Source organism: Delphinapterus leucas, chromosome 5 (assembly GCF_059928025.1).
Source record: "Delphinapterus leucas isolate spDelLeu-1000000601 "Yukka" chromosome 5, BTC_Dleu_Yukka2, whole genome shotgun sequence".
Classification (NCBI taxonomy): Eukaryota; Metazoa; Chordata; class Mammalia; order Artiodactyla; family Monodontidae; genus Delphinapterus; species Delphinapterus leucas.
The window spans coordinates 116,657,106-116,684,871 of NC_143133.1; the positions used below are offsets into that span (position 1 = coordinate 116,657,106).

General features: G+C 44.2%; 1 protein-coding gene across 1 annotated transcript in view; it reads left to right on the forward strand.

Moving 5' to 3' along the window:
• The first annotated feature begins 1,255 nt into the window (after positions 1–1,255).
• SETD7 (SET domain containing 7, histone lysine methyltransferase) overlaps positions 1,256–27,766 on the forward strand; it is a 49,240-nt gene continuing 22,729 nt past the window's right edge. Inside the window, exons 1-4 of the mRNA XM_022582452.3 lie at positions 1,256–1,965; positions 10,558–10,687; positions 21,643–21,844; positions 25,747–25,936. Of these exons, the coding sequence (XP_022438160.1) occupies positions 1,926–1,965; positions 10,558–10,687; positions 21,643–21,844; positions 25,747–25,936 (562 nt within the window). The 5' untranslated portion in view covers positions 1,256–1,925. The remainder of the gene's footprint in view (positions 1,966–10,557; positions 10,688–21,642; positions 21,845–25,746; positions 25,937–27,766) is intronic.

A 27,766-nucleotide genomic window follows, 5' to 3' on the forward strand; every position in this document is an offset into this window, starting at 1 on the left:
TCTCTTTGCAGATCTGGAGCCCAGGTATCTGCTCTGGAGGACTTTAAGGAGGTTCAATTTAAGCCAGAAGACTTCAGAAAGGTATCGACTAAGCCGGAAGGACCTCTGATCAATTTAGCCTAAGCTGGGGGGACCTCAGAGCCTCTAGTCTAAGCTGGAGGGCCTGATACCAGTGTAGCCAAAGCCTGTGATCTCCTAGGGGAGGAATTCAGGCTGGGAGGAGTGTCTTCCCAGGGCCCTTAGGCAGGTGAGCAGCACGAGGACCCAAGTTTCCTAACGCCTGGTCCAGGGCCCTTCCCTCTCTTTCTGAAAGAGTCAAAAGGGGTTGAAATTTCTGGCAGTGTATGGGACAAATGTCCCTAGCATTGTTCTCTTTTTTCGCAGAGGAAAAACTGAATTTAATAAGCAACTCACAATACTCGATAAAAATACCTGGCATTTAAGCACAAAGCCAAAAGCAAGGCGTGGTCTCCCGGGTACTGGAAGTACTTTGAAATCCACAAAGTCTCATTCGCGGTTCGGAAAACAAAATGGAACAACTTTCTCGGCTCCCTCCTATCCTCCCCCCGCCCCCTCCGTGCAGTAGCTGTTCTTGGCAGACACCCAAAGCGGCACCCGGTAATTCCACGGCACATTGTGTACATTTGCATCCATTTAACCAGCTATTTACAGCCGCCCTTTGCCGCCACCTGTAAGAGGCAACGCCATAATGACGCTAAGTGGCGGGGCTGCGAAGCGGATGCCCCGTGATGTTCTCCGCTTAAAGAGCCCGAATCTGTGAAAGGTTGGCACTTGGAGAAACAGGGAGACGGCTGGGGACATCACACGTACGGGGGGGAGGCGTGCCAGACGGAGGGTCCCTCCTCAGTAGCTCCGCTCGGTGGCTCCTTTTCTTTCACCACAAGCGCGAGGAGGGAACTGCCAGGCCTTCCGCGCCGCGTGTTTCCTGCCTGATAAAGAGCCCGCTGCCATTTGGATCTGAATTTCTGAATCACCCGAGACGCCTGACGGTCCCGAGGAGGGTGGGGACGCAGCGCGCACGGGTGGGAGCCGCAGACCCGCATCTGGGCTGGATGTCACCCCCTTGAGTTTGGGAAACCTGCTCGCGGATGTGATGCGGCAACGCGGAGACACCTGCTCTCCAGTGCGTGCCGCACTCGTGCAGCTCCGGGTGGCAAACGGGGTGAAGTGGGGGCGAGGGCGAGAGGAAGTTGAGGCGCTGGAGCTTTAGGAACGCTGCCTTAGCTTGCCTTGCTCTTTGGAGGCTGTCCCGAGGGGGGACTGGCGGGCACTGCACGCGGACTTCCAAGTGGTCCCCGGCACAGTTGGAGGTCGGAGTTCTGCGCCCCAGAGGGCGGATACCCGGAGGTCCCAAGTGCCCGCGAGGAGCCCGCGGCGCCCAGGACCAGGCTTGGCGCTCGGAGCGCACCAAGCCTCGCAGAAGCAGAAGATAAACCCTGATGGGCCCGGGGGCTGGTGGGCTGGGGCGTAGCGTCAGCGCGGACCCCGAGCGTCTTTCGTTTTAAGGAGCCTCACTTCTGGGAAGGGACGGGGAACTGTCAATCAGCGAGGGAGGGAGCGCACCGGCGCTGGGTGATGTCAGCGGATCAGCTGCTCGATAACAAAGAGGGGGTATTACAGGAGAAAGTTGCAGCGGCGGCGGCGGCCACGGCAGCACCCCGGAGCCTCGGAAGCGAGGGGCAAGTGGGCGAAGGAGGAGGGACGGCTGCTGCGGGAGCGGCTTAAGGCCAAGGAATTGAAAGGGCTCTAGGGGGAGGCAGTGCGAGCCAGCCCCGACTGCTCCTCCTCTTCCTCCTCCTCCAAACTCGCAGGGTTCAGCCCCAGCGCTCGCTCAGCCGCCGGGAGCACCCGGAGGGACGGGAGGCAACCGCGCGGCCCCGAGCTGGGCAGGGTCCCCAGCCGCCATGGATAGCGACGACGAGATGGTGGAGGAGGCTGTGGAAGGTACAAGCATTTCTCTGGGGCCCGGGGAGGAGGCGCCGAGGGCACGGAACGCGGAAGGAGTGGCGGGCTGCGACCTGCGCGGCGCCGGGCCCCGCGGCCGCCACTGTCCCCTACGCGGGTGGCCCGCTGCTTGGGCAGGGGCCGGACCGCCACGGCCACGCCACTGGGAGCGCGCACTGCGCGGCGGGGCGCAGGCCGGGAACGGGTCTCGGCTGGGCCGGGGTCTCCGGGAGAGCGCTGCTGCTCCATCCCGCCCGGTCACCGCCTGCATCCGCCTTCGGAGTTGCGAAACCTGCCGGGCACTCCGGCCTTCCCCCTTTCGGGTATGGGAGGTGGCGGTGCGCAGGAGTTCAGCCCCCCGCGGCCGGCCGTCTCCGTGGAGCAATCCCCCCGCCCGTTTTTGGCAAGCCCGAGCCCCTCTCCGGGCGGCAGCCCTTTCCTTCCGCTCGCCGCTGCGACCCGCGGTGACCGCGGCCGCGTCCGGGTCCGTCCCCCGGCGCAGCGCACGGGGCCGGACCAGGCACGTGGCAGCCGCGGTCCGGTGGTCGCTTCTCCGAAACGATGAAATCATTGCAGAGCCATGGACAACGCTCCCGACCCGGGGCTTGAACGCACGCCGGCGGGGAGGCGGGTGGCCCTGGCCTCTGCTGCCCCCGAACGAACTCAGTCAAACCGCCCTTCCCCCTTCCTGCTTCCCAGGCGGGTGCCGCCGCCGCCACGCTGTGCAGGCGCGCCGCAAGCCCGGACTGAAATTGCTGGGTGACACTTAACTTTCTGAATTCCATGCAGTTGGCTGTGGGTGATATCACCGCCTTGGTGTCGTGTTTCTCCGCCCCTTCGCTTCCAGCGCCCCTCCCCCGACTTTTCTCGCCACTTTGTTTTGCTGAGTTTCTCCAGCTTTTTTTTTTTTTGCTGGTTCTAAAAAGCGAGGTGGGGACGTTATACAATCTAGTTGTTTGTATCAGGAGATGTTATGATTTTGTAACAGTGAATACTGGAAAATACTCTTTAGCGTATTTATTTATTTGATTCTGCCGTACACAGTACGTCGTCATGTTTTGCAGTGTTGCGTGATATTATTCCGGAATATTTTAACCAGATATCTAGGTAAATATTTTTTAAGCTTTTGGTTGAATATGGTTTCTATCTAATTTGTATAAGCAAGCTCTCAGAAACGGTAAAGGAAGACAAAGTGGCGACCCTTACAGATGCATGAGGATGCATACTTATTGCTACTTTGGGAGAAAAAATAATCAGTTTTTATGTCAACATAATTGACTCCTTTTGTAGTCCCAAGGTCTTAAGGAGAGACTAAGTAGAATAATATTTCTGAATTCTATAAAAGCTAACTGTCTTAATGTAACTATTGAAACTTCTTATTTCTTTAACCAGCTTCAAGGAGTGTTGATGGTGGTGTTTTAATTTCATAGTGTCCTGAGCTGTTTATCTCCATTGAGTAAAGCCAATGCTGGGACTTACTGGGGCCCAAAGATGTTAGTTGGAAGCCTTCTTTAAATGTAAATTATTGACTACGTGTGCCTTCATATTACGAAAGATAATTGAAAAGTGCTCATCTCAAATTGTTAGGACTGGCTCTCATTCTTCAAAGTTTACTTTTACTCATAAAAATTTAATGCAAACCCTTGATCACAGGCAGTGCTCCCGAGGTTAACCCATCTTCCCCTTTGAAGCTGTTTGGAAACACAAGGCCCAGTTGTCCACGGTCCCAGGCTCCTTGCAGAATGTGAACAAGCAGCTTTAGAAATGCACCGATGTTGTTTTTGAGATTGCTCAATGGGTGAAAGCAGAGAAATTTCTTCATGTAAGCAAGGAAGTTTCTGTTATATAGGGTGACCATATGCATTATTGTCCAAAATCAGAACATACTTGAGAAAGGTCACTGTTTAATACTTATGCTGGGACAACTGGCTTAAACCTTGAATGTCTGGGGCAATCCGGGACACATGGTGACTCAGTTGTACCTAACAGTAAACAGAGTAACACAGAAATTTTAAAAATCCTTAGATGCACCCAAGGCTCAAACTCACACAGTGTCTAGAGCATGCATGTGTAAAAGTAGGCTTTTCTTTAGCCATTCTTGGACTCTTAAGTGCTGTCTGTAATAGTCTTTACTTAACATCTAACACATGCATGGTGGACTGGTAAAAGGCCAGTCTGAATATCTTGGTGTTGAAGTACCAACTAACCTACCTCTCTCCACTTACAGAGCCTGTGCTCTCGGTAGTTTATTTGTCTTAGCTGAAATTATCATTGCTGTAATTGTTTAGTCCTTACATGTGCAGGCTCCATGCTAAGTGTTTCACACACATATTATCCATTCAGTCTTATCACGTGCCTAGTAATATCATCCTAATTTTACAAAGGAGGGAACTGAGGCTTAGAGAAGTTAAGAACTAATCTGAGGACATTCAGCCAGGTGGGAGACAGGCTTGGACCTCCAGAACCCCACTGTGCCATACCAAACTGTCTCTCTACATCTTTCCTTTTTTTTAATGAGTCAGTCAAGTATATGAAGTAGTTGGTAACTGAGTTTGGAAGCCACAGTTAAATGTTGCATCAGTGTCGTTCTTTATTAATGTCACTCCTTAGAGGTTGGTTCTGAAAGAGTTTGGTGACTTTCAGAAAAATGTATTTGGGGAAAGAGAATTTAACTTACAGCCTCTGCAACAGATACCCTTTTTCTTCTTTTTCTTCCTCCTGAGAAACATACTCTGGGGAAGAAATTGGTCTCTTCAGGACTTGAGTCTTTTGTCACCTCACGTACATTTTGATTCTCTGTCGGGTGGAACTGTGGCTTGGGTGGAGTTCTAAGCTCAGGGTGGATGAATCCGCGAGGGCAGGTGGGTGGAGGGAGTGTCTGTGTACAGTGCTGGCTGTGCTCCCTTGGGAAGGTAGCCCTGGGCCTCAGCAGGCCTGCAGACATCACCTGAGCTCCTGCTGTGGTTTTTAAAAAACTCTTTGAGGCTCATTGTTTCTTCAGGGAGTGATGTTTAGCTTTGGGAATAGAAATTGTCATTACGTCTATTTCTTCGTCTACCCGTAGACACAGAGATGAATACAACGTGGTCCCTAATATAATTTGAAATAAATATATCACATCTAAACCGATGAATGATGGTGGTTGAGAGGAAGTAAAAATTGCATCTAGCTTGGGGAAATAGATGGGGGAGGATTTCCTGGAAGAGGTGGAGTAGACATGAGCCCAGTCCAGAGGGGAACTTTGGGAGTAAAGAGAGGTGTGGAATGAAACTATAATTCACAAGAAAAACGCAGGTGACCAATAAGCATTTGGAAAGACACAATTTCATTAAATAAATACAAATGAAAATGTTGAGATAAAAGTTTTCTCTAATTAGATTGACAAAATTCAATGAGACGGATATCATCCTACAAGGAAAGGGACACCCTTAACGTGTGATTCATTAATATCATCAAGGAATTTCAGCTAATTGAATACTAACCCAGGAGCACAAAGACATTAAAAAGAAAGGGAAAAAAAAAAAAAGAGAGAGGAGTGGAATTATGCAGGCACATTCAGAGACGAATCCCTGGGTTCGGCTGTAACAGAGGGCCCAGGAGGAGAAAAGTGGAAGGTGAGACAGGGAAAGGCGGCTCGTCACGGGCCGAGATTGTGGACTCTGTCCTGGAGGCCATGGGCCATGTGAGGGGCTCTTTAGAGCTGGGAATGGAGGATGAAGGCTCTGCTCTGGGAGGGCGGGAGCATGGGATGAACAGGCAGTGGGGAGCGGGTGAGGCGATCACCTAAAAGGCTCTTTGCGGTAGCGGTGACGAGGGTAGGAAAAAACAGAAAGGCCTCGAAACATAAAGGAGACATCGAGGAAGAATCCTCAAAAATGGGAAATAGCAGAGTCTCCAGAACTAAGGAGCCAGAATGAAAACAAGCATCTCCATGTTTCACTGTCCCAACCCCTCAAATATTAAGAGCATTTCTAACAGTCCCCCTAGTATCTCATCCTGCCTGTTTCTAGTAAGACTGCTCATGCAATGTACTTAGGAAAAATACAGGCTAGGTGTCCTGGTAGCACCCTCTACGTGTAGGCCTCATATTAAAATTAAGACCCTCACAACCAATAATTGAGTTCTTGTAAGGGATTACTCTCAAAACTCAAATCATGTTGTTTTTGGTTTTTTTTTTTGCGGTACGCGGGCCTCTCACTGCTGTGGCCTCTCCCGTTGCGGAGCACAGGCTCCAGATGCGCAGGCTCAGCGGCCATGGCTTACAGGCCCAGCCGCTCCGCGGCATGCGGGATCCTCCCGGACCGGGGCACGAACCTGTGTCCCCTGTATCGGCAGGTGGACTCTCAACCACTGCGCCACCAGGGAAGCCCTCAAATTATGTTTTTAACCACCAGCGTAAGTGTATCATCATGAGGGCACATTCTTTGCACTAAACAGAATAAGTTTGCCTTTTTATTATTATTACTTTTTTTTAAAAGTAGTTCTATTATACAAAACCAACAATGCATGTAAGGGCCTCTGGTTCTGAGGGAAACACACACATATATACACACACACTCAGATGTCCTGTGAATAAGTCTGAGGCAGTAAGCAGCCAGATGTCCGATCCAGAGGGAATTTCCTGTGCTGAGAGGTACCGTCACTGCATAGAATACAGGCCTGGCTCTCGTCAGGTTCAGGAAAAAGCTCCGGGGGAACCCGTGGGGAAAAAAATTGAACTTTCTCTCTGTTCAGTAGATAATGATCTTTAGAACAGAGTGAAAAACTAGACTTGTGAGACGATTATGTTTTATTCCCTCTTCCTCTAACTTCAGTCAATATTTAAAACTGTGCTGCAGACAGATATATGGCACACGAACTGGGACCGCATTCCCAACACAGAGCAGTCATTCAAGTGGGTTTTCCCTGTTGTTTGGGTTGGCGTTCAATCTCTGTTGAGTGGGAATTGGCCCGGAAGGCTGTTGGCTGACTTGGCGCATCGCACAGATTGATCTCAATCAGAGCAAGCTGGACTAGCGTTTCTCTTTGCATTGGGTAACACTTGGAAGAGACAGGCATTTGCCACCAGGATGTGCTGGTGAAGATCCTGGTGGTTCTGTGAGAACTATCTTAACTACAAAGGCGTCTTCCACTTCTCTGCCTGGGACCTGAGAACACCTCCCTCTTTAGAGGTCGCTTCTTCCACCACGGGCAGGGAAGAAAGGGTGTTCGGCCAGTTTGCCCTTGACCAGAGAGAAGAGGGATTGGAGGATTGGGGGAAGGGGCCTTCAGCATCCATGAGCGCGTTCAGGGTAGCAGTTAATGTGTTTCTTGGGCACATAGCAGTGGCTTCCTCATCTATAAGACTGGAATTTGAGGGATGGTTGTAAGGTTTAATTTAGACGACAGGAAATTACGTAACCCAGTGCCTGATGCATAGTAGGTATACAGAGTTTTTTCTTCTCTGTACATCAGTCTCCCTCTCCATTAAATTGACTGTTGCTGGCAAGACAGATATTACATGATCTTATTGTCCAAATGGCAGCGGAACAAGAGTTGTACCAGAAGCTCCTCTCGCACTAACATTGATAGGAGATATGAAGTCTCAGCAACCTAATCGCTTCTCTTTTTTTTTCTTTATTTTCTTTTTAAAATTAATTAATTTATTTTTGGCTGCATTGGTTCTTCGTTGCTGCGCGGGGGCTTTCTCTAGCTGCAGCGAGCAGGGGCTACTTTTCGTTGCGGTGCGCGGGCTTCTCATTGTGGTGGCTTCTCTTGTTGCGGAGCACGGGTTCTAGGCGCGCAGGCTTCAGTAGTTGTGGCCCACGGGCTCAGTAGTTGTGGCTCGCAGGCTCTAGAGCACAGGTTCAGTAGTTGTGGCCCACGGGCTTAGTCGCTCCGCGGCATGTGGGATCTTCCCGGACCAGGGCTCAAACCCGTATCCCCTTTATTGGCAGGCAGATTCTTAACCACTGCTCCACCAGGGAAGTCCCAGCCTAATGTCTTTTCTTCCTGACATTTCTTTCCTTGGAAGGTCCCTTAGTTGTTGTTATTGTTTTGGTTGTGGCTGTTGTTTTAAACATAAAGTTCTACTGCTAGGAACACCACCCCCGGCTGTTACATATTCAGGGTGGAAGTCTTGAATTATCACAAGCCTTAACTTTTAGCTCCTTTTCATTGATCCCGGTCATTGATCACATCCTGGTCATTGATCACATCATCCTCCTTTTGGAAGGATGAGAAGAAAACAAAACAAATGAGCCAGCCAGAGGATTCTGCTGTGATCTGATAGAGGGAGATTTCTCACAACAAGCAGCCTAAACACCTTTAGAAAGGCAGGGAATCGTCACAAGTCTGAGCCTTCTTTCTAAACACACAGTGTCACCAGAGAAACAGCCATCATTCAGCAGCTTCTCTGTTCTCCCTCCCTAGAGCCAAACAAGGTGATGGGACTTCTGTTCACTGGCCTGTGGAAGGAGGCATGGGCATAAGCATCCTTCATGGAGCAGGGTTGGTTTTTTTTGCTTTCATCTCAGTGGGGTTCAGTACTGTCCTTCAAGTGCTTTTAGTATGTTCTGTGATGCTTCCAAGTTTCTCTAATATCTAAATGCCATCGCTGAGGGTGCGTGCACCTGCAGTGTTTGGTTCAGAAATAGGATCGGACTATTGCAACTGAGCAAAGGTGGAAATGAATTAACATTGGATTTTTTTTTCCCCTTAGTGTTCATGTTTATCATAATATTTCTCTTGATCTAAAGTAGAATAACTAATTTTATCAAACATTAACTTTATAAAGTCTGAACTATGTGAACTGTTTTCTATGGGGAAAGCGTTTTCAATAAATTAGTAAGTACCTCAATATAAGGTTAAAATGATTATTCTGACAGTTATACCTAAATCAGAAGTGGAATACTAAATTTGTAGGAAAGCAAATAGCTAAATTTAATTTGATCTGAGCAACATTTCATAAAAGAAAGCTTTTAACTATACACTGAGTGGTTTTTTTTTAATGAAAGGAGAAAAGTAAATATAATTTATTTCAATGAGAGAAACGCCATCAGTAGATATTTAGAAAATAATTGTCCAAATCACTTCATATGACTCAAGTGTCATTGAATTATGTCAGGTACAGTTTTTGGTTTTTAAGCAAGAAGGAAGCAATTGTGGCCTACTTCCCTCCTAACCATTAATTTCCTGGCCCTTGTTAGAAAAAAATTTGGGTTAAGAGGAAAGGAACCTTATTGATTGTGACTTATTTAAGTAGCCATGTTTTTATGTAATATATTCCAGGTAGTTCATTCTATGCAGAATCAGATGTAGCAAGAAAACAGTGCATTTGTTCATTTTTATTTTATGTTTGTGTAATCAATAATACAAATAAAGAGCTTTTTCGTTCTTTGTAAGAGAGCTTACTTCCTCTCTCTTCTAAGGGATGACATTCGTTTATCACTTTAGAAGAAGTTCTTTTAGGAGAGTAAAGCATTCGTTGTGGTGAAATGGTTTGTGTTTTCTTTTATGTCTGTGAGCCATCTGGAAGCCACATTTAAGTGTTTAATGTCCCTGCATTGCACACAGTATTTAATGCTTTTATACCTTTTTCATCCATGACTCAGGTCATTAACCCGGGAGAAAGCCAGTAGATTTAACTGCTGCCTTCATTTTCACCCGCCTCTGCAAAATTAGTTCACCAGAATGACTGGGGAGGCACCAGTGAGGTGACTCTTGGGTTTTGTGAAATATGTAGATAATAATAAAAAACCTAAGCATTGACTGTAAACGTAAATATAAGAGTACACCAATCGGTGACCCAAGAAGAACCAGCAGTTTAAAGATCACAGTGTAATCATTGCTGTTGATGTTCAAGATCACGGCTTAAATGGTCATGTGGATACTTCTAACTACATTTAAAGCACAAACCCTCTGAACACAGTGGGTAGAGGGTGTATGACAGGGTGATTACCGAACATTCAAAGCTGAACGATTTTGTAAAGTAAAGCAGTAAGTTCAATGTTAAGCTTAAGTTTAAGCTTAGAGGGACTCTGAGTTCGTGTGTTCGTACCGTGAGGTGTAGATACTCGGGCAGTCTTCAAGACGTGGCTCTATCCTTTTCAGAGGGCGCCTGGCTAGCAGTGCTCCACATACTATATAATGATGTATGAAGTCGTATTGTATACTTAGTTCTAGAACCAGATAACTTATTGCCAAGACAGTGTGCCATCTCAGCTATGTTTCCGTTAAGCATGAGAGTTCAGGGGCGTTAATTCCACAGGTGAGCAGTACCCTGTGGGGAAGTACTGGGTCAACTGAAACTCACACTGCAGGTGTTATTATTGAGAATAACTCTCAGTCCCCGGTGAAATATGAGCGTGGTTCTGGCTCATAACCTTACACGTGTCTAAGGCCCTCTACTGTGGACCCGTCCTTTCTAAAGTGTACCTAAGAGCGGAGTTGACGGTGCTGATGCGGGCAGGGAAACCTTGGTGTTCGCTCTCCCCTCAGGCAGGGAAGGGACCCTTGAGCTGCACGGGGCACTTGCTGGCAGCATGTGAGCACAGATGATGGTGGGTGAGCGTGGAAGATGTTAAGGTTTGCCTTGTGGTTCCCTTTCTCCAGGGCACCTGGACGATGATGGATTACCGCACGGCTTCTGCACAGTCACCTACTCCTCCACAGACAGATTTGAGGGCAACTTCATTCACGGAGAAAAGAACGGACGGGGGAAGTTCTTCTTCTTTGATGGCAGGTAGCACTCACGGTTTTGTTTTATTTTGTTTTTTGCGGGGGTGGGGAGTAGGTACCAAATTACTTTATTTGGAGGAATGATATGAATGAGAGAATTTAAGTGAATATTTTAGTACAATTTATAGAAAAAGTCAAAGTAACCCCAACATGCGTGTACTGCTTTGGGGACCAGGGATGTCAGCCACCCCCCGTTACTGAACCAAACTTGGGTCTGCTCAGCCGTGTGCAGTAAAGCCAGTCTGACATCTGGCTGTGGTGAAGGCAAGTGCAGTGTTTAGTGCAGGCGCCAAGCAATGAACCCAGGGTAATTAGTGCTCAAAACACCCGAACTCCCAGATGGGTTTCGGGAAAGCATTTTTAAACACCAGGTGAGGGAGGGGAGTCCCAGAGTATGTGATCAACCTGCACACATGTCTCTGCTTGGTTGATGGTGAGGGAACAGGGCGGTGTCACAGGGGTTAACATTACCAGTAGGTCTGTGGGCTACATAGTCATGACCAAGTAGTTAATTTCTTCCATTTGGTGGTGTCTGGAAAACAACTCCGGAAATGTGCGTCAGCTCCTGTTATCTGAGTACTTCCGAGAGGAGCTCCAGCAGAGGATGTGGGCGAGGGGTCCGTCCCGGGAAGGTCCCATAGCATCCTGCTTAGTTACGCCCCCGTGGCTATGGCCTAAGACTCAGCTCTGCCATCATTGCCTCTAAGGGTGTGCTTGTCAAAGAGAGCCTCTGCTGTGCCCGATTCAGGGACCCCCATCTTGCACAGGTTGGTTAGGTGGTCACGCGGGTCTTTGATGGATTTCACCTCCTCATTCAGATAATGAGTCTCCATAAAGTCACACAGGTGGGGATCGTTTTTGTCAGGGACCACTGCGTGTAGTTCCAGTAGTGGCTGATTGACGCTCTTTTCCAAGCGTAATGCACGCTCACTCTGTGTTCAGCACACACTCTCAGACATCATGGTCCAGTTTCTTGATCTCCTTTTGAAAGAAGGTTCAGCCACCTCATTGGTTCTGCAGCTTCATAATTTTCTCGGCATATTCTCTTTCCTCCTGAGATTAGTCAAGAGACTATTTAGCAAAGTTCTTCAAAGCCACGTCATCACGGTCCAAGCAGTAAGATGGGTAGATATAGGAGGGGTACAGCTGCAGACTCACAGTGTTCTAAATGCTTGTCTTTGGGATGACTGGACATTGTGTGTGATACCTTAACACTGATGTCGTAACTAGCATTTCCTGTGTTCTACCACTAGTTAAAATACTTTTCACAGCAGGGTTCTTTTACCTTGCTTTTACCCCCCCCCATGAGAACGCTGTGAGGCAGAAGCTTCTCACCCTCTTGAGACAGGTGGAAATAACTAGGACTTTTCTCTTTCAAGAAGAGATGGGGTTGCATGGGCCAACAGTGACTTTTAAGCCGTGTCCGCTTCAGAAATGAAAAGTGGTCGTGTGAATTTCTCCAGCATTTAGAGGAATTCAGAGCCATGGAAGGACTAGCTCTTTTCATACCACTTGACTGGGTAATTCAGAAATGGATTTAGCTAAAGCAGGTTATAGGATTCTGTGGGCCACAGCACCGCTTACTGTAAACTCTTGACATTGGTGATAAGCTGAAGCTTCCTTATTCCTTGGAATTCCTTCAGGAAAGAAAACGTCCAAGCTGATAGTTGAAGGGTGATCGCAGGGACTGGCTTGTAACACACAATCCCTTTTCTGTAGGTGGAATGAGTCGCTTTTAAAAAATATTAACAGGTCCTCAGGCTCTCAATTATCTGATATAAGGAGGGGTGAGGGAAACAATAAAAACCTATCAGAGAACTTTTGTAAATTTTTATTTTAATTCCAGCCTTCTCTTTCCCACTGTCCTCAACCCCACACCCCACCTCTTTTTAGCAGAAATTTGTTTCCAAACTATTCATGTTAAATGGTCGAATATTCTGCTTCCTTTCTTCTGCCCTGGTGGATAACTGAGTCCCATAGCAGCCTCTTACTCGATGTGGTATCAGTGCTTTCTTCTCTCACGATTCCTTTAACCTGTCCAGAAGGAAACTTTTCCTGCCTCACTTTCATAGAAGTTTATTTATAACTCTTTTCTGGAAAGTGTCACTGTTTACCTCATGCAATTATTCTTTTATTCATTCAGCAAATATATATTTATATAAATGTCTTCTTTACCCTACAGGAGAGAGGTTTCCTTGAGGGCACAGTCTGTATCTGTTCCATCTTCTATGCTTCATAGCACTTTCTGTTAATTTGGTATTAAAAAAAAAAATTCGTGCTGAATGAGGATGGGAGACGAAAAAGAGGGTAGAATTCACACACACACACACACACACACACATACACACACGCACACGCTGCTGTTTTAAATCTCATAGTTTGAAGGTCATACCCAGTAACTGACTGACTCTGGGAAAACAGTCCAGCAGGCTTCGTTGAGTTTAGTATTGGTTACTGGCTCACTTCACAGACCTGAGACTCAGCGAGCTGAAGGGCTAGGCTGAGCTTCCCAACCAGTGTGTCAGGAATGAGCCCTGCGGGGCTGAGTGGGGCCTGAGACTTCCCAAGCGCCTCCCTCCCTCCCTGTGTCAAGCCAGTCACGTCTGGCTCTGACCAGCTTCATCCAGTTCCCCCAGTGTGCTGTACAAATGCAGTGATCTGCATGGGAGTCATGACCAGGGAAAGCTGGAGCAGTGGCTGAGGCTGAAGCACTAGGCCAGTAACTATCTATGGAATAGAAAGAAATTCATTGCCTTTCTTTTTTCTTTTAGAGGCACGAATTCACTGGTTTTTATACCTACCACTCAAACACCTGGAGAGACTTGGGTCCAGTGGTAGACTCAAAGAGTGGTGGTATTAGCAAGGACCTGAAAAGTTTACCCTTGTTAATACCTTGAGGGGAGAAGGTCAGTATCACTGCTTTTATGACATGGGATGAAGCAGTGTGGTGACAGTTTCTCAAAAGGTCCTCGTCACCTTCATTCGTAAGCCCAATGATGATCATGTCATGAGACATCTGCTAAAAGGGTTAGCGGAAAAGTTAGTGAGTCTTATGACTGAAATAAAGGCTGTGGAATCTATTAGATCTTTCTAAGGGGGATGCAGGAAGTGGTCATGGAGCAGTCAGTCACCTCTAATGAAGCAGCAGCTTAGTTTACACTGCTCTATTAATTTTTCTCCCTATTACTGCTCCCCATTTTTAGGGTCTGATGTATCGGGTAAAACAAAGTGGGGGCTTCCCTGGTGGCGCAGTGGTTGGGAGTCCGCCTGCCGATGCAGGGGACACGGGTTCGTGCCCCGGTCCGGGAAGATCCCACATGCCGCGGAGTGGCTGGGCCCGTGAGCCATGGCCACTGAGCCTGCGCATCCGGAGCCTGTGCTCCGCAACGGGAGAGGCCACAACAGTGAGAGGCCCGTGTACCGCAAAAAAAACACAAAAACAAAAACAAAGTGGGCACTCAGTGCTTTTACTGCCAGTCAGGAGGCTTTAGTCTGGAAAAATTCCTCCCAAAAGGGTGACATCAAGCTTTTGAAATAACAGTTGAGGAAACAAAAGGTTTATGGTAGAGTTTTTAAAAGTTGTTCAAACCTGTAGTACTCGCTTATGTTCCCATCAGAGGCTTTATTTGCAGTTACAGGAAGCTGTGTTTGGAAAATTCTAGTGTAGTGACAGAAGATTTGGCCTGATGCATTCTAATCTTATATAAAACCTGATTGCGATTTTTTTTTTAAACTAGAGACATGATTCATATACAAAAGGCTGTACATATTTAACATATACAACTTCATCAATTTGGAGTTAAGTATACGTTCATGAAACTGTCACCACAATCTATGCCATAGACTGGGTGTGTGGTTTGTGAGAACGTTTCAAACAAATAAAAATTTATATCAAGAAAGTTCTGGAATCAGTTTTCCCCTTTACATAGAATATGATAAACCTGAATAAGAATTTTAAATATTCAGATTACCAGGAAAGATGGCCTGGAAAAACAGAAGCAGAATATTTTATTTTTTTTAATTACATAGGTAGCAAATACTTGGTAGAAAAAAGAACTTCAAGAAATACAGAAATGTATAAAGTGAACATGCTCCCCCCTTTTTTTTTTACCCCCGTCCTCAGGTCACAGAGGTAAACCACTGTTGGCAGAGAATTTAAGCATCTTATTCTCTGCCACCACTGTTGGCAGAGAATACTCGAGGTAAAATAAGGAACTAGCTATCTATTTCTAAACCAGTTTAAATAGCCAAAATGTACATTTTTACCCTTTTACTACTGTGTCAGCTTCAGAAGCTTCAGAATGTTCGCTAGTTTTGAGATATTTTTTTGTTTGTCTTTTATAAATTTACTTATTTATCTATTTGTGGCTGTGTTGGGTCTTCGTTGCTGCACGCGGGCTTTCTCTAGTTGCGGCGAGCGGGGGCTGCTCTTGGTTGCAGTGCGTGGGCTTCTCATGGCGGTGGCTTCTCTTGCTGCGGAGCACGGGCTTCAGTAGTTGTGGCTCACGGGCTTAGTTGCTCCGCGGCACGTGGGATCTTCCTGGACAACGGCTCGAACCCATGTCCCATGCATTGACAGGTGGATTCTTAACCACTGCGCCACCAGGGAAGCCCTACACGTCTCTACTTTTTATACTAATCCCAGATTCTGGATGTTCATGTTAACGTATTTTTTTTCCTGAATTGTTCTCATCTCAAACAAGATTGGTGGATGTAAAGACAATTTAGCAGGACTTCTCGAAATCTTAGAATGGTAACAAGAAAGAGATATTTCAATGCAGATTGGCTTTGGGCTGTGAGATATTAGGGCATCATGTGGTTTTTAGCCTGATTATGAGATAGAGATAAGTGAATTCATTCAGGTTTTTTTTTTTTTTTTACATTATTGATGCTTCCTCCAGACATGCCAATTAGATTTCAAGATATTATTTGCTACTCCATGACTTGTCCTCCTCTGCCCAAGTCATCTTCTGATGTTGATTTGTTCCACTAACGAATCCAGCTAAGCGGGCTCCTTGTAGTTGATCATTGACTAGGTGTAACCTAAGAGAAGCTGCCCATCTGATGAGCCACTGAGAAGGCTGATGTTTTCCAGGTGACAGGTCCATGCAGGAGTTCTTTTGTCTGGTTTTTAGAAAGTGCTTGGTCACATTTTAGAGAAATTGGAGCTGGAACTCATGTATCCCAACCTCCCACACAAGGCAAAAGTCCCTTCTGTATCGCTTTTGTTGGAACCAGGCTCAACAAATACATTCATCTGTATTCTGAGGAACTGTTCTGGTCAAGGCAAAGATTTTTGTGATGTATAAGAAAGGGAGAGGGAATGAGGTGGATAACTTTGAATACCTACCATCTGCTCAAACGCTGGACAAGTAGCCTTTACAACAGTCTGTGAAGTAGATTTTATAATCCTTTTTTGTTGTACTTATGAAGAAACTAAGGCATAGAGAGATGAATTAACTTGCCCCAGGTGACCTCGTTGGTAAGAGCTGGAGCTGAGATTCAAGCCAAGTTGAACTGGAAGTTTGTACCCTTTGACCAGCATCTCCCCATTTCCCCATCCTCCAGCCCCTGGCAGCCACTGCTCTACTCTCTTTCTATGAGTTAGGCTTTTTTAGATTCCACATATTAGTGGGGACATACAGTATTTGTCTTTGCCTGACATTTCACTTAGCATAAGGTCCTCAAGATCAAGGATGGATTATTATTGTTATCATTATTACTATTATATTTTATTACTGCTGTTACTATTATTATCCGTTGATAACAATGGCCAGCAGGGTTTTCTCAGGGTTTATTTTTAGAGAACAAAACTAAATTTCACTAATTGCCCTTCAAATATTTTACTGTTATCTTGAGCCTTTATAACAAGCAGAACCTACGGACTCATAGATCTTCTATTAAAGGATAAGAAACTTTGAAGGTAGTGCACTGGATTACATGGAAGCATTACAGAGCTCCATTCAGTTTGCTCGTCACATCTTGGAAGAAGCTGAAGTTTCTCGTTGCATATAGCCCCAGCAGATGATTTGGGTTTGTTATTGATGTTCTTCTTTGCTTAGTTTTCAAGATTTTAAGAGGTAATGTGTAGTATAATGTTATATGTCAGTACTATCTCAATTAAAAAAAAAGAGATAATATATATTGTCATATAACTGGTTCTTAAGACAATGTTTTAATACTAAGAGTCACAATTTAATTTGGTTAGAGACAGGAATTTAAAGTAAAATTATCATTCATTTAAAATTTCCCTCTTGATTCTATACCAGACAAAAGAAAGGCGACACAGTGGGGGAGGGAACAGAGTTTATGCCTCAGGAGCTGGAAAGCCCCAAACCTTCTAGAGGCCAAAATATGAAGGAAAAGCCAAAGCTGTTTAGTCTCCTAAGAACACTTTTGTGTATTCAGATATTAAAGAGAATTTTAAAATGAAAATAGTTGAATAGATTGCAGCTGTATCAGTCTAGGTAAACAATTATAAAAATTTTTCATTTCTTCGTAAGTTAGATTTTCTCATTTAATTTAATACTGGAAATTTAAGTACAAGAGCTTTGATAAAACAGATGGAAATGGTCTGTGTATATGGAAAGAAAGAAATCTAATTAAAATTGATTTTTAAATTTTCTCCATGTTTTCGAGTTATTTGATTCAGATGCTGGTACCAGAAAAATCAAACCAGTTTTGCAGCTTCTTAACATACTAAAAAATCTGCCAACATGTTGAAAGAAATTTTAAGAAAATACAAGTCAAGAACATTGTGTATGATATGATCCCCTTTTTTGTTAAAAAAAAAAAAACCACCACACAGGTGGGAAAATGCTTAATATATAAATGGAAAAAAGTCTTAAATGGTAAATTGCCAAATTGGGTAAGAGTACTGGGAGTTTCTACATCTTTGTAGTATTTGATTTATTTGTTCACTTTACAATGAATACATATTACTTTTTTCACTTAAAGAAGCATTTATTCCATCCTTCCCTCAGACAGAGAGGGATCTTTCTTACTTGTGTGTTTTTTTTTTAAAGTAATATATATAATTTATTTATTTTTGGCTACGTTGGGTCTTTGTTGCTGTGCGCAGGCTTTCTCTGGTTGCAGCAAGCAGGGACTACTCTTCATTGCGGTGCGTGGCCTTCTCATTGGGGTGGCTTCTCTTGTTGTGGAGCACGGGCTCTACGCACATGGGCTTCAGTAGTTTGTGGCACAAGGACTCGGTAGTTGTGGCTCACGGGCTGTAGAGCGCAGGCTCAGTAGTTGTGGCGCACGGGCTTAGTTGCTCTGCGGCATGTGGGATCTTCCCTGGCCAGGGCTCGAACCCGTGTCCCCTGCATTGGCAGGTGGATTCTTAACCACTGCGCCACTACGGAAGTTACTTGTTTTTTTTTTAAAAGTAGATTTAGAGCAGTGTTGTCAGTTTCTTTGACTATCTATTCCAGTGTCTCATAACTATTTCCCTGCTGCTGCTGTTTTAGGCCAAGTTTCTCAGTAGAAAGCTCACCATCATGTACATGAAAGTGCATGCTTAATAATAATAGCTGTTATTTATTCGAGCAATCATTATGTCCCAGATCATCTTCTAAGCACTTAATATGTATTAACCCATGTAATTTTTAATAACCCTATTAGCAGCTGCAGTTTACAAATGGAGAAATAAAGCAGAGCGTTTAAGAAACTTTCCTAACTTGCAGACTGTATGCACATACTCTTCATATAAAGAATCCTCCCTGCACTTGAGAAATACTCTTAACATCCTTATGTTCCCTCTCAATTTTCTCTTCTCAAAGCAAGATTATCCCAGCTCCACTCTTTCATTTAGGAAATATCGCCTGAAGATACGCTGTGTTTATATGTTAGGGAGGAATACATAATGCCTAATTTGTTCCTGTAAAGGGCTTACAATCTATTTAGAGAAATAGGACCCATAAGCTGATCATGGATAAAGACGTGGCGCATCCTGTACTAGTCCATGACTAGGCTTCAGTGACTGTGGTTGCAGAGGTCAAGGTAGACTCTGTGGGAAGCTGGGCTCCATATGGAGGATGGGGGGCTCTGGGGAGGCCAGGGATGAGAGTACCTTCCTCCACAGCACAGCCCCCAGTCCGGCTTCAGCAAGGAAGATTAGAAAGTTATTCCTCCATAGCTACTTCTCAGATATAACCAGATATTAATGATTGAGTTGCTACAAAATAGTGCCATTTTCTCATAGTCGATTTCTTTCTGAAATAGAAAAAAGACCAGAGGTTGGAGAATATTCATTCTTTTCCCTAAGTCATTTTTGTTTTGAATTTAAAAAAAGGAAAATGTGACCCGTAACTTTTTTTTCCTGAATGTGTCCTCAGGGATTTTAAAAGTTTGGTTACATATGTTTTAAGGGAAGAGGCAGGGAAAACATAGTATAGGAGCTAAGATACATAGATGTGTGCTTGGGGCCAGTGAATAAACTAATGTGAGCAGAGGATTCTAGAGCGGGAATCGGCAAACCTTTTCTGCCTGGGGTGAGATAGTAAATATTTTAGGCTTCTTGGGCCACGTTCGGCCTCTGTTGCAACTATTCACCTCTGCTGTTGTCATATGAAAGCAGCCACAGAGGATACGGAAAGGAATGTTCATGGCTGTGTTCCAGTAAAACTGTATTTACAAAAACAGGCAGCCGGCCATGGTTTGCCAGCCTCCTCTGGAGGAAAAAGTTAGAAAGAAAGGTGGTGCCTTTAACGCCAGACTAAGAAGCTTTTATTTCCTTTGAAATAAAAGGATTTCAGAGCCTTATCACTTTTTATTGCCCTGGAGACCCCAGTTCATGTGATAACATGCCCCCTTTTTGTTATCAGATTCCATCCAAGCTACCAAAAAAATGTACCAAGGAAGCTAAGCTGTTTCCTCAGGCAGGGGCTGGAAAACAATGCAGTAAGTTTTGCTCTCCAATACCTAAGAATTTGCATTTGGGAATCTTAACGTTCGTTGAGCTACGGGAAAGAGCAGCTTGTTCTCAGGGTTATGTTACTAATAAGGGAAGGTTCTGCTCTGAGGGAGGGTGGGACAAACTACGGGACATGACCTGGGGGAAATATGTGCAAACCCACACGACTGGTTAACTGATTCGTGAGACCCATGCCTTGCAGATCTCATCACAAACCTAAGAAACATTGGCAGACTAGTCTGTCAGGGGATAATTCTGCCCAAACATACACAGCAACGTTTTGAATGCTGCTGAGAATTCAAAGTCAATAGGGTCACCAGGTTTAGCAAATAAAAATCCAGGGCACCCAGTTAAAATGGTTCAGATAAGCAACGAGAAATATTCTAGTAAAACTATATCCAGTTCAATATCTGGGACATACTTATGCTAAAAAATTATTTGTTGTTTATCTGAAATTCAAACTTAACTGAGCATATTCTGTTTTATCTGGCAATCCCCAAACTGAAGATAGATGATTAAGTAGTTTTTTGCCCTGTCTGTTGCATCATTATGTCAGTTAATTAGTAATCCTTCACCAAGGTTCTTTTTTTTCATGGCAGGAGTCTAATGACAGCCGAATCTCCTTAATTCCGACCTCACTGACATAGAATTTTGATTATTGATGCAAGGGCTGTGCTAAAGTGCACTTTTTCTCTTCATGAATTTACTAGGCCTGTTTATCATTGATAGTACAAACAAAACTGAAAGAGAACGATTTATCTCCTTGGGAGACTACAAATAGTATAATTACAACGTAATCAGAGGCTATCGTTATTTAGACTGTGCTTTTCATTTAATAATTACAGATCATTCTGTCATTCATTAGAGCAAGACAGCACTTTTCCAGGCAGACTCAGGTGCAGCCACCTCGGTCCCCATGGCCCCCTTTGGGTCCCACCTGTCCCCAGTACCTGTCTCCTGGTTCTGTGTTTGTCTTGTTCATCATGCTTTCTAGATCCTCACACGACGCTCACTACTTGAAGGCACCCTGTAAATGTCTGTTAGTTGAATTAATGAATGAGTGTTATCTGCACATGTTAAAATAATCAAACTTTGTTGCTAAACATCTTACTTTTTAATTGTAAAAAATAATTTGAGCTGGTCTTTCCCCTCATTCCAGATTCCAGTTCATGAAGGGAATTTTTGGATAAAGTTAGTTTCATTGCATAATGGCCTTTGCGAGGCTGACACTGAAAACATGTATTGAAATTCCAAAAGTGTTTTACGAGGAGAGAAAAAGGTTCTTGTAAAATCACCATGAGCACCCTTGTGAGCTTTCTTCTGTTCTAGGACGACGGGTCTCAAACTTTATCAGGCTGCTAATGATATTAGCAAGGTTGAGCGGGCCGTCTTCCTTACTTGCCCCTATTTCCCATGATCGCACGCACACACAAGTAAAACCCCATATATCTTCCAAAGAGATGGATGGGGATACTTTTGATTGGATACCACTTATGGTTGTCACCGATAAATAATGCATTAATGGCTTAAGACAGATAAGCAGACATCTACACGTTCTAAACCACATTTGTATTACTAGAGACCACTATATACAAGCCATCTGAAAGACCCTTGAGAACTCCCAGTGAATTCTGGAACTCTTGAGGGAAATTAAGCATGAGTGGTTTATGTGTGGAAAGGGTGGTTTATGTGTGGAAAGGGTAACACCAGAATTTCTATTGCCCGGTATTGGTTGGCATCTAGCCTTGGAAACATACTTAGATGAGGCTTGTTCTTTTCCACCTGTGGCTTCTTTCTTCTGTATTTCCTCCAGTAGAGAAATTGGATTAATAGGAACCAGGAGATTAGGAATTAAATCTCCCTCTCAGTATCTAATCCTACCCATATCTTGGGAGTATTTTTCCTAGCAATCTCGGAGAATTCAGGAGGATGTACTGAATACAGGCCAGCGTTGGAACAGAGCTGGGCGTGGTGTGATCCTTTCTTTTAAGAGAGTTGAGTCACTGTCTGACTGTTCCCTTTTGTTCTCCTTTCTCTCACAGCACCCTGGAGGGATATTATGTGGATGATGCCCTGCAGGGCCAGGGAGTTTACACTTATGAGGATGGAGGAGTTCTCCAGGGCACATATGTAGACGGAGAGCTGAATGGACCCGCCCAGGAGTACGACACAGATGGAAGACTGATCTTCAAGGGACAATATAAAGATAACATTCGGCATGGAGTGTGCTGGATATATTACCCAGTAAGCCTCACGACTGTTCATTTTGCTGGAAAGTAACGAGTTTTAAGACAATGCTTCGAGTCTTCCCAATGAATAACAAAAAGTATTCTCTATCTTAGGAAATGTGAGGCTGTGAAACTTGAGAGTCAGTAGCTGAAGCCAACAGCTTAGGGGGATATCCTCTCACTGTTTCACTATTGACTTTGATTGTTGTGCTCCGATCTACTATGAATTCCTCCTCAGGGTGGCTTTGGAAAGGAATGATTAGTCATGATGAAAACAAACTGGGACAAACTGGTTTGATTGTACCACTAATAAAGACAAAAATATATTGCTTTTTAAAAATATTCCTTTGGGATATAGAAAGAGATGGTGGAATGTCTCGTTGTTGCAATTAATGTTATGCTTTCTCATATGTAAGAACTAATCCAGCAATTTCCCATCTTTTTGGACTTACTACACTATTGTTACTTGATTTTACAATCCTACTCCCTGCTTTCTGGTTTATCTTGCTTAAATCAAGGTGATTAAAATTAACTTGCCTTTGAGTATTTGATAACATTTTATGATCTTTCTGGAGCTGACTAGAGCAAAAAAATGTGGCAAAACCCATGGCTGGGAATTAATGCTGTAATTTTTGTTTGCATTTCAAATACCCCATCTGTTTGTAGTGAATTTCCAGAAAATGTTTCAGAAAATAAACCTGAGGAAATATTTTATTTTGTCCAGAGCTTAAGTCAAAATACGTTTTTTTCCTTATTCTTAACCGTATCCTCTTATGATTTAAAAGTATTAATAAAAACATGTATAACAAGAAGAGTAGTCCCAGCTAAATCTATTTACACGTTATTGTTCCTAAAAAGTAAGTTATACTCTAGGCATAAGAAAAAATATTGTAAAACATTTTTTAAAATAATTACGAAAGCATTTACACATTCTCCTGGTAGGATCTGCAATAGCTCACAAGTCCTTTCAGTTACAGAGGGAGAAGAGATGGAGGTACTTGCCAGTTAGGAAGCCTGAAACTTTCGTTGCTTCATCAGTAGGCAGGATAAGCTTCCTGCTGCCCAGTGCTGGGGGGCTGCCGATATGACAGTGAATCTTGAAGCCTGGGAACGTGGAATTCCTCATGAGGGTGGGTCTAGGAAAGAGGTAATGGATTACCAGATTCTCCCACTACCTGTCATTTTACTTGTGACTATGATCAATTTAAGTCCCTAGAGGAGATCAACGATGAACTGAGGTGAATGGATCCGATTGGCTCAACGTAGTTGCATTTTGAAACCTAGAATGCGCAGCTGCATTTTAGCCTTCCGCCTTAATCACTGTCTTTTAAAGCACCGAGAGAAGACTCTGCCTTAGGAAGGAAGAAGCACTAGGGAGAGTTACAAGCTTTAAAAATCAACTTGGTTGATAACACTTTGTATATAGTATCTGTTGGCGTTTGGGGTCGGGGCTGGGGGAGGCTGGTAATCACACCCCACTGCTCTGCTCTCTGGGCTGGGAATCAAGAAATAGACGTCGGGATATCAGGGATCAGGATGTTGGTTTCATTATGGCGGAGTTGGACTGGAGATGTGGCCTGGGCTTCTACTCCTGCCCCTCTGAACTAAACGGATGGGCCAGCTGCCCACAGAGCAGCTAGAAAGCTGCAGGTTTCCCTTGAGGAGTAGGGCTGCCTGGGGGAGCTTCCCCAGGGAGAGGAGAGGACTGAGAGGGGAGCAGGTGCAGCCTGTGGGCACTGTCAGCTCCCAGGACAGGTGAGCGAAAGTGCAGAGCACATGAGAGCAGCAGCTTTATGCTGTTAACCCCTACCCAGTAGATTTGGGTGTCAGTGGGTGTCAGATCCTGCCTTCTTGAACGATTTCTCCTCCCATGAGGGGGAGCCACTGAGCAGAGGAGAAAAAGGAGCAGTTTCTTCCCCAGCACCCCTGACACAGCCAACAAAGAAGTGTTTGTGACATGAAGTCAAAGCAGGAGCAAGGGGAGGCAAAAATAATGATCCTCCCTACAGGATTTGTAATCTCACTCTAAGGACAGTTTATTTCTTTCAAAATTTGACCTTGAAACAGTGATGGAAAGTTTTTAATTAGAAACTCATAACTCCGGGCTTCCCTGGTGGCGCAGTGGTTGGGAGTCCGCCTGCCGACGCAGGGGACACGGGTTCGTGCCCCGGTCTGGGAAGATCCCACATGCCGTGGAGCGGCTGGGCCCGTGAGCCATGGCCGCTGAGCCTGCGCGTCCGGAGCCTGTGCTCCGCAACGGGAGAGGCCACAACAGTGAGAGGCCCGCGTACCGCAAACAAAACAAAACAAACTCATAACTCCTTTTGGGAAAAAAAGAAGAATCTCTGCTTTATCATTGTAGACAAATAAAATCATTTGCCCCCCAAACAGGAAGTTTAAAGCACATAAGGGGGAAGAAAAACGTGAGACCCTAGAAAGACAGAATCCTGTTCTGAAGAAATAATCATGTTGATGGCTTATATTAGTTACGGCATATAAGAAGCATAAATACACCATTCAGCTCAGTCACTGAAAGCCTGAAGGCAGATCTTGCAAAAAGTATCATCCCCGTTCGGGCTGGGTTATTAAGAATTAACTCGGGAAGGAGAAAGAGCAATAATACGTCGCTAATGCACTTTCTATATCCATGAAAAATGCTTCCAAGTATTTTTGTTTCTATGGAAGTGCTGTGATTCATTTTTTAATTGATAACCTTTTTTCTCCAAAGAGCAATTGGACTACGATGAACTGTAGAAATCCTGTACCTGGTGGTATTTCTTCCTGCTGTCTCTCTGTAAACAGCATTTGGAATCACTTAAAAGTCGTCCCACGTCACTGACTTTGAGTAGCTGCTTCTAGAACCTTTCAGTTGGGGGAATATCCAAGCTTTTAGAAGATGTCATGGGCTTACTAGTCTTGTGTCAGACCCACGAAGGTCTTGGATTTTCAGTTATACCATAAGGACCTTCTGGATGGGAAAAAAAAAGGGGGGGAAACATCTCTTGCACCCTAGATTAGATTTTTAAAAAATTATTTATTGGTTTTAGTATCCCAATTCAGTTTTAAAAATATTTGTATCATCTACTATATCCCTAGCACTGGTACCAGGATACAGAATTCTCTGATAGCCTCTGCCCTAAAGCATTTAATGACCCTTTGGAATGAAGCAAATGACAGTTAAAGAGGAAGCACAGCTGACTCCTCTCCTGGAAGGAGGGAGAAGGGAGAAGTAAATAAAGACGAGTGGGAAGAAAGAAGTGATGAGGAAGGGCGTAGAATTTAGTTGACCTTTTTTCACTTTTCCTTCTAACTCCAAAAAAAGTGATGGAATAGAATTCTCAGAAAGGCAGTGTCCACAAGTCCTTTTGTTTATCCCTTAGAAAGTGCGGATGACTCTCATTACTCATGTATACTGAACTAATTCTTAAGTACCTTTGAACTAAAGATTTTCTTACTAGACCAGAAATCCAGAATTCAATATTTGAGAAGTGAAATCATAGGAATAGTAAGACTGTCCTGCTACCTCATCACATTTGATATTGCCCCAAAGTAACCCTTAGTTACATTTCCTTTCGATGATTGTAACTTACATCACAAATACAACATGTTTGTTTCTTAGATAACAAACCAAGTTAGAGTATCAGTAGCTTGTCCAAGGATTATAAAGCACAACTCCGTCTTTGACTCTCTAAAGCAGGCTATATGCCCCCTGTGCATATAACTTATAGGGGACTGGATGGGGAGGGGAGAGATGCATCATGCTTTTCACGCTCATGTGAAAAACTCTGCGTTCTGAAACTGTTATGATCCATATTAGTGCTGTTAACAATGGCAGTGCACGAGAGAAATGTCTTGAACTCATGTCATATAGATAAATACTATATATAATATTTTCTGGTTTTGGGTTTCTCCCATCAGGATGGAGGCAGCCTTGTAGGAGAAGTAAATGAAGATGGGGAGATGACTGGAGAGAAGATAGCATACGTGTACCCTGATGAGAGGACTGCCCTGTATGGAAAATTCATTGATGGAGAGATGATAGAAGGGAAACTGGCTACTCTTCTGTCCACTGAAGAAGGAAGGCCTCACTTTGAACTGATGCCTGGAAGTAAGTTGAATCTGCTTCAGACGGGTTGCTCTAATTCCAAAACGGGTTGTTGCCGCTTAAGAGAAGTTAATTTCTTTGTCTAGTCTGGTGTATTAGCTTGGCTCCATAACAGATACCTCAGCATCTCAGTGGTTTACAACAGCAAACACAGGTCTGCTAAGCAACTGTACTCGACTGGTCCAGGTGGGGCATGGCCAGGCCAGGCTGGACCTTAGGCTTCTAGTCAGCTCTGAGTCTGTTCTATGTCTTAATTCTGGGCCCAATCTAAAGGGACAATGGTGGCCTGGGTCAGTTTTCTCAGGTGGTCACAGGAAGCCAGAGCATGAGCAGACACCTATGATGCCTCCTAAAGCCTCAGCTTGGAACTGACACAAAGTCCCCTTCACCCACTTTTCATTGGTCAAAGCAAGTCACGTGGCCAAGGCGGACATCAGTGAGACAGGGTAATATACACCGTGCACTTTAGTGGCACATGCTAAAAAGTCATCTGACAAGGGCATAGCTGTATAATTCTAACACACAGAAGGAGTGAAGAAATGACAGCAGTAATTTAATCAGTTTTAAATATTATATCTCAGGGAAAAAAACTTAACAGTTTAATGATTTAACTGATAAAGAATCAAATTAGGTAGATCTCCAAGTTGGTACAGATTGTAATGCTGATTCAGCCTGAGCTCTGACTGGGAAGGATAAATGCACATTGGCACCCGGGCCCTCTTCAAAGTCTAGCATCTTCTTGGAGGACATATTCCATACATGAATGATCCTATTGGAATCAATGATAGAAAAAATCCTATTTCCTTTTAGAAGTACAGGATGGCACACCAAACTTTTTTTCTGAGTATAAAATTATTTCTTGTAGAAAATCTGGAAAATATACAAAGAGAAACATCAAGATTTTGTATTTTCAGTGGCACAATATTAAGAAAGCTAAATCGGTCTGATTCCTTGAAGTATGCATACATGTATTTCCAATCCAAGTTAAGGTATAAGGAGAATAAAGTAGAAAAGATAATACAGGGACTTCCCTGGTGGTCTAGTGGTTAAGACTCCACACTGTCAATGCAGGGGGCCTGGTCAATCCCTGGTCCGGGAACTAGATCCCACATGCCGCAACTAGAGATCCCGAGCACCGCAACTAAAGATCCTGAGTGCCTCAACTAAAGATCCTGCATGCCGCAACTAAGACCTGGCGCAGCCAAATAAATAAATAAATATTTTTTTAAAAAAAGAAAAGATAATACATCTAGGCATTGATAGGCCTAAATAATATTTAGCTGTTTGGATTGGAAGGAGATTCTCCAAAGGGTGGTAGTCCAAAAATAGGAAGCCTAGCACTTTACATTTAGGTCCAACTTGGGTTGTTATAAATGTCTCTGGTTTTGTTTTTTTAAGTTAAAAATTGAGGCATTTTAAATGCAATATGGGATTCTGGATTGGATCCTGGAACAGAAAAAGGACATTCGTGGAAAAACTGGTGAAATCTGAATAAAGTCTGGAGTTCAGTCAATACTAACGCAGCTATGTTGGTTTCTTAATTTGGACAAATGTACCATGTAACACAAGAAATTAACATTAGGAGAAGCAGTGAGGGGCATTGGGAACTCTCTGTACTATGTTTGCAACTTTTCTGTAAATTTAAAATCATTCCAAAATGAAGGGTTTTTTAAGTTGTAACAGTAATCTTTGAACTTCAGACTCTAATATCTGCACTCTTCACATCCATTCCAAAAGGAGACAGTGTTATAAGGTTTAGGAATGAGGAGACTCCAGCTAGGGGAGGATCCCACTTGGTGATGCAGATTTTAAAAGTGGCAGCATTTGGAAGTG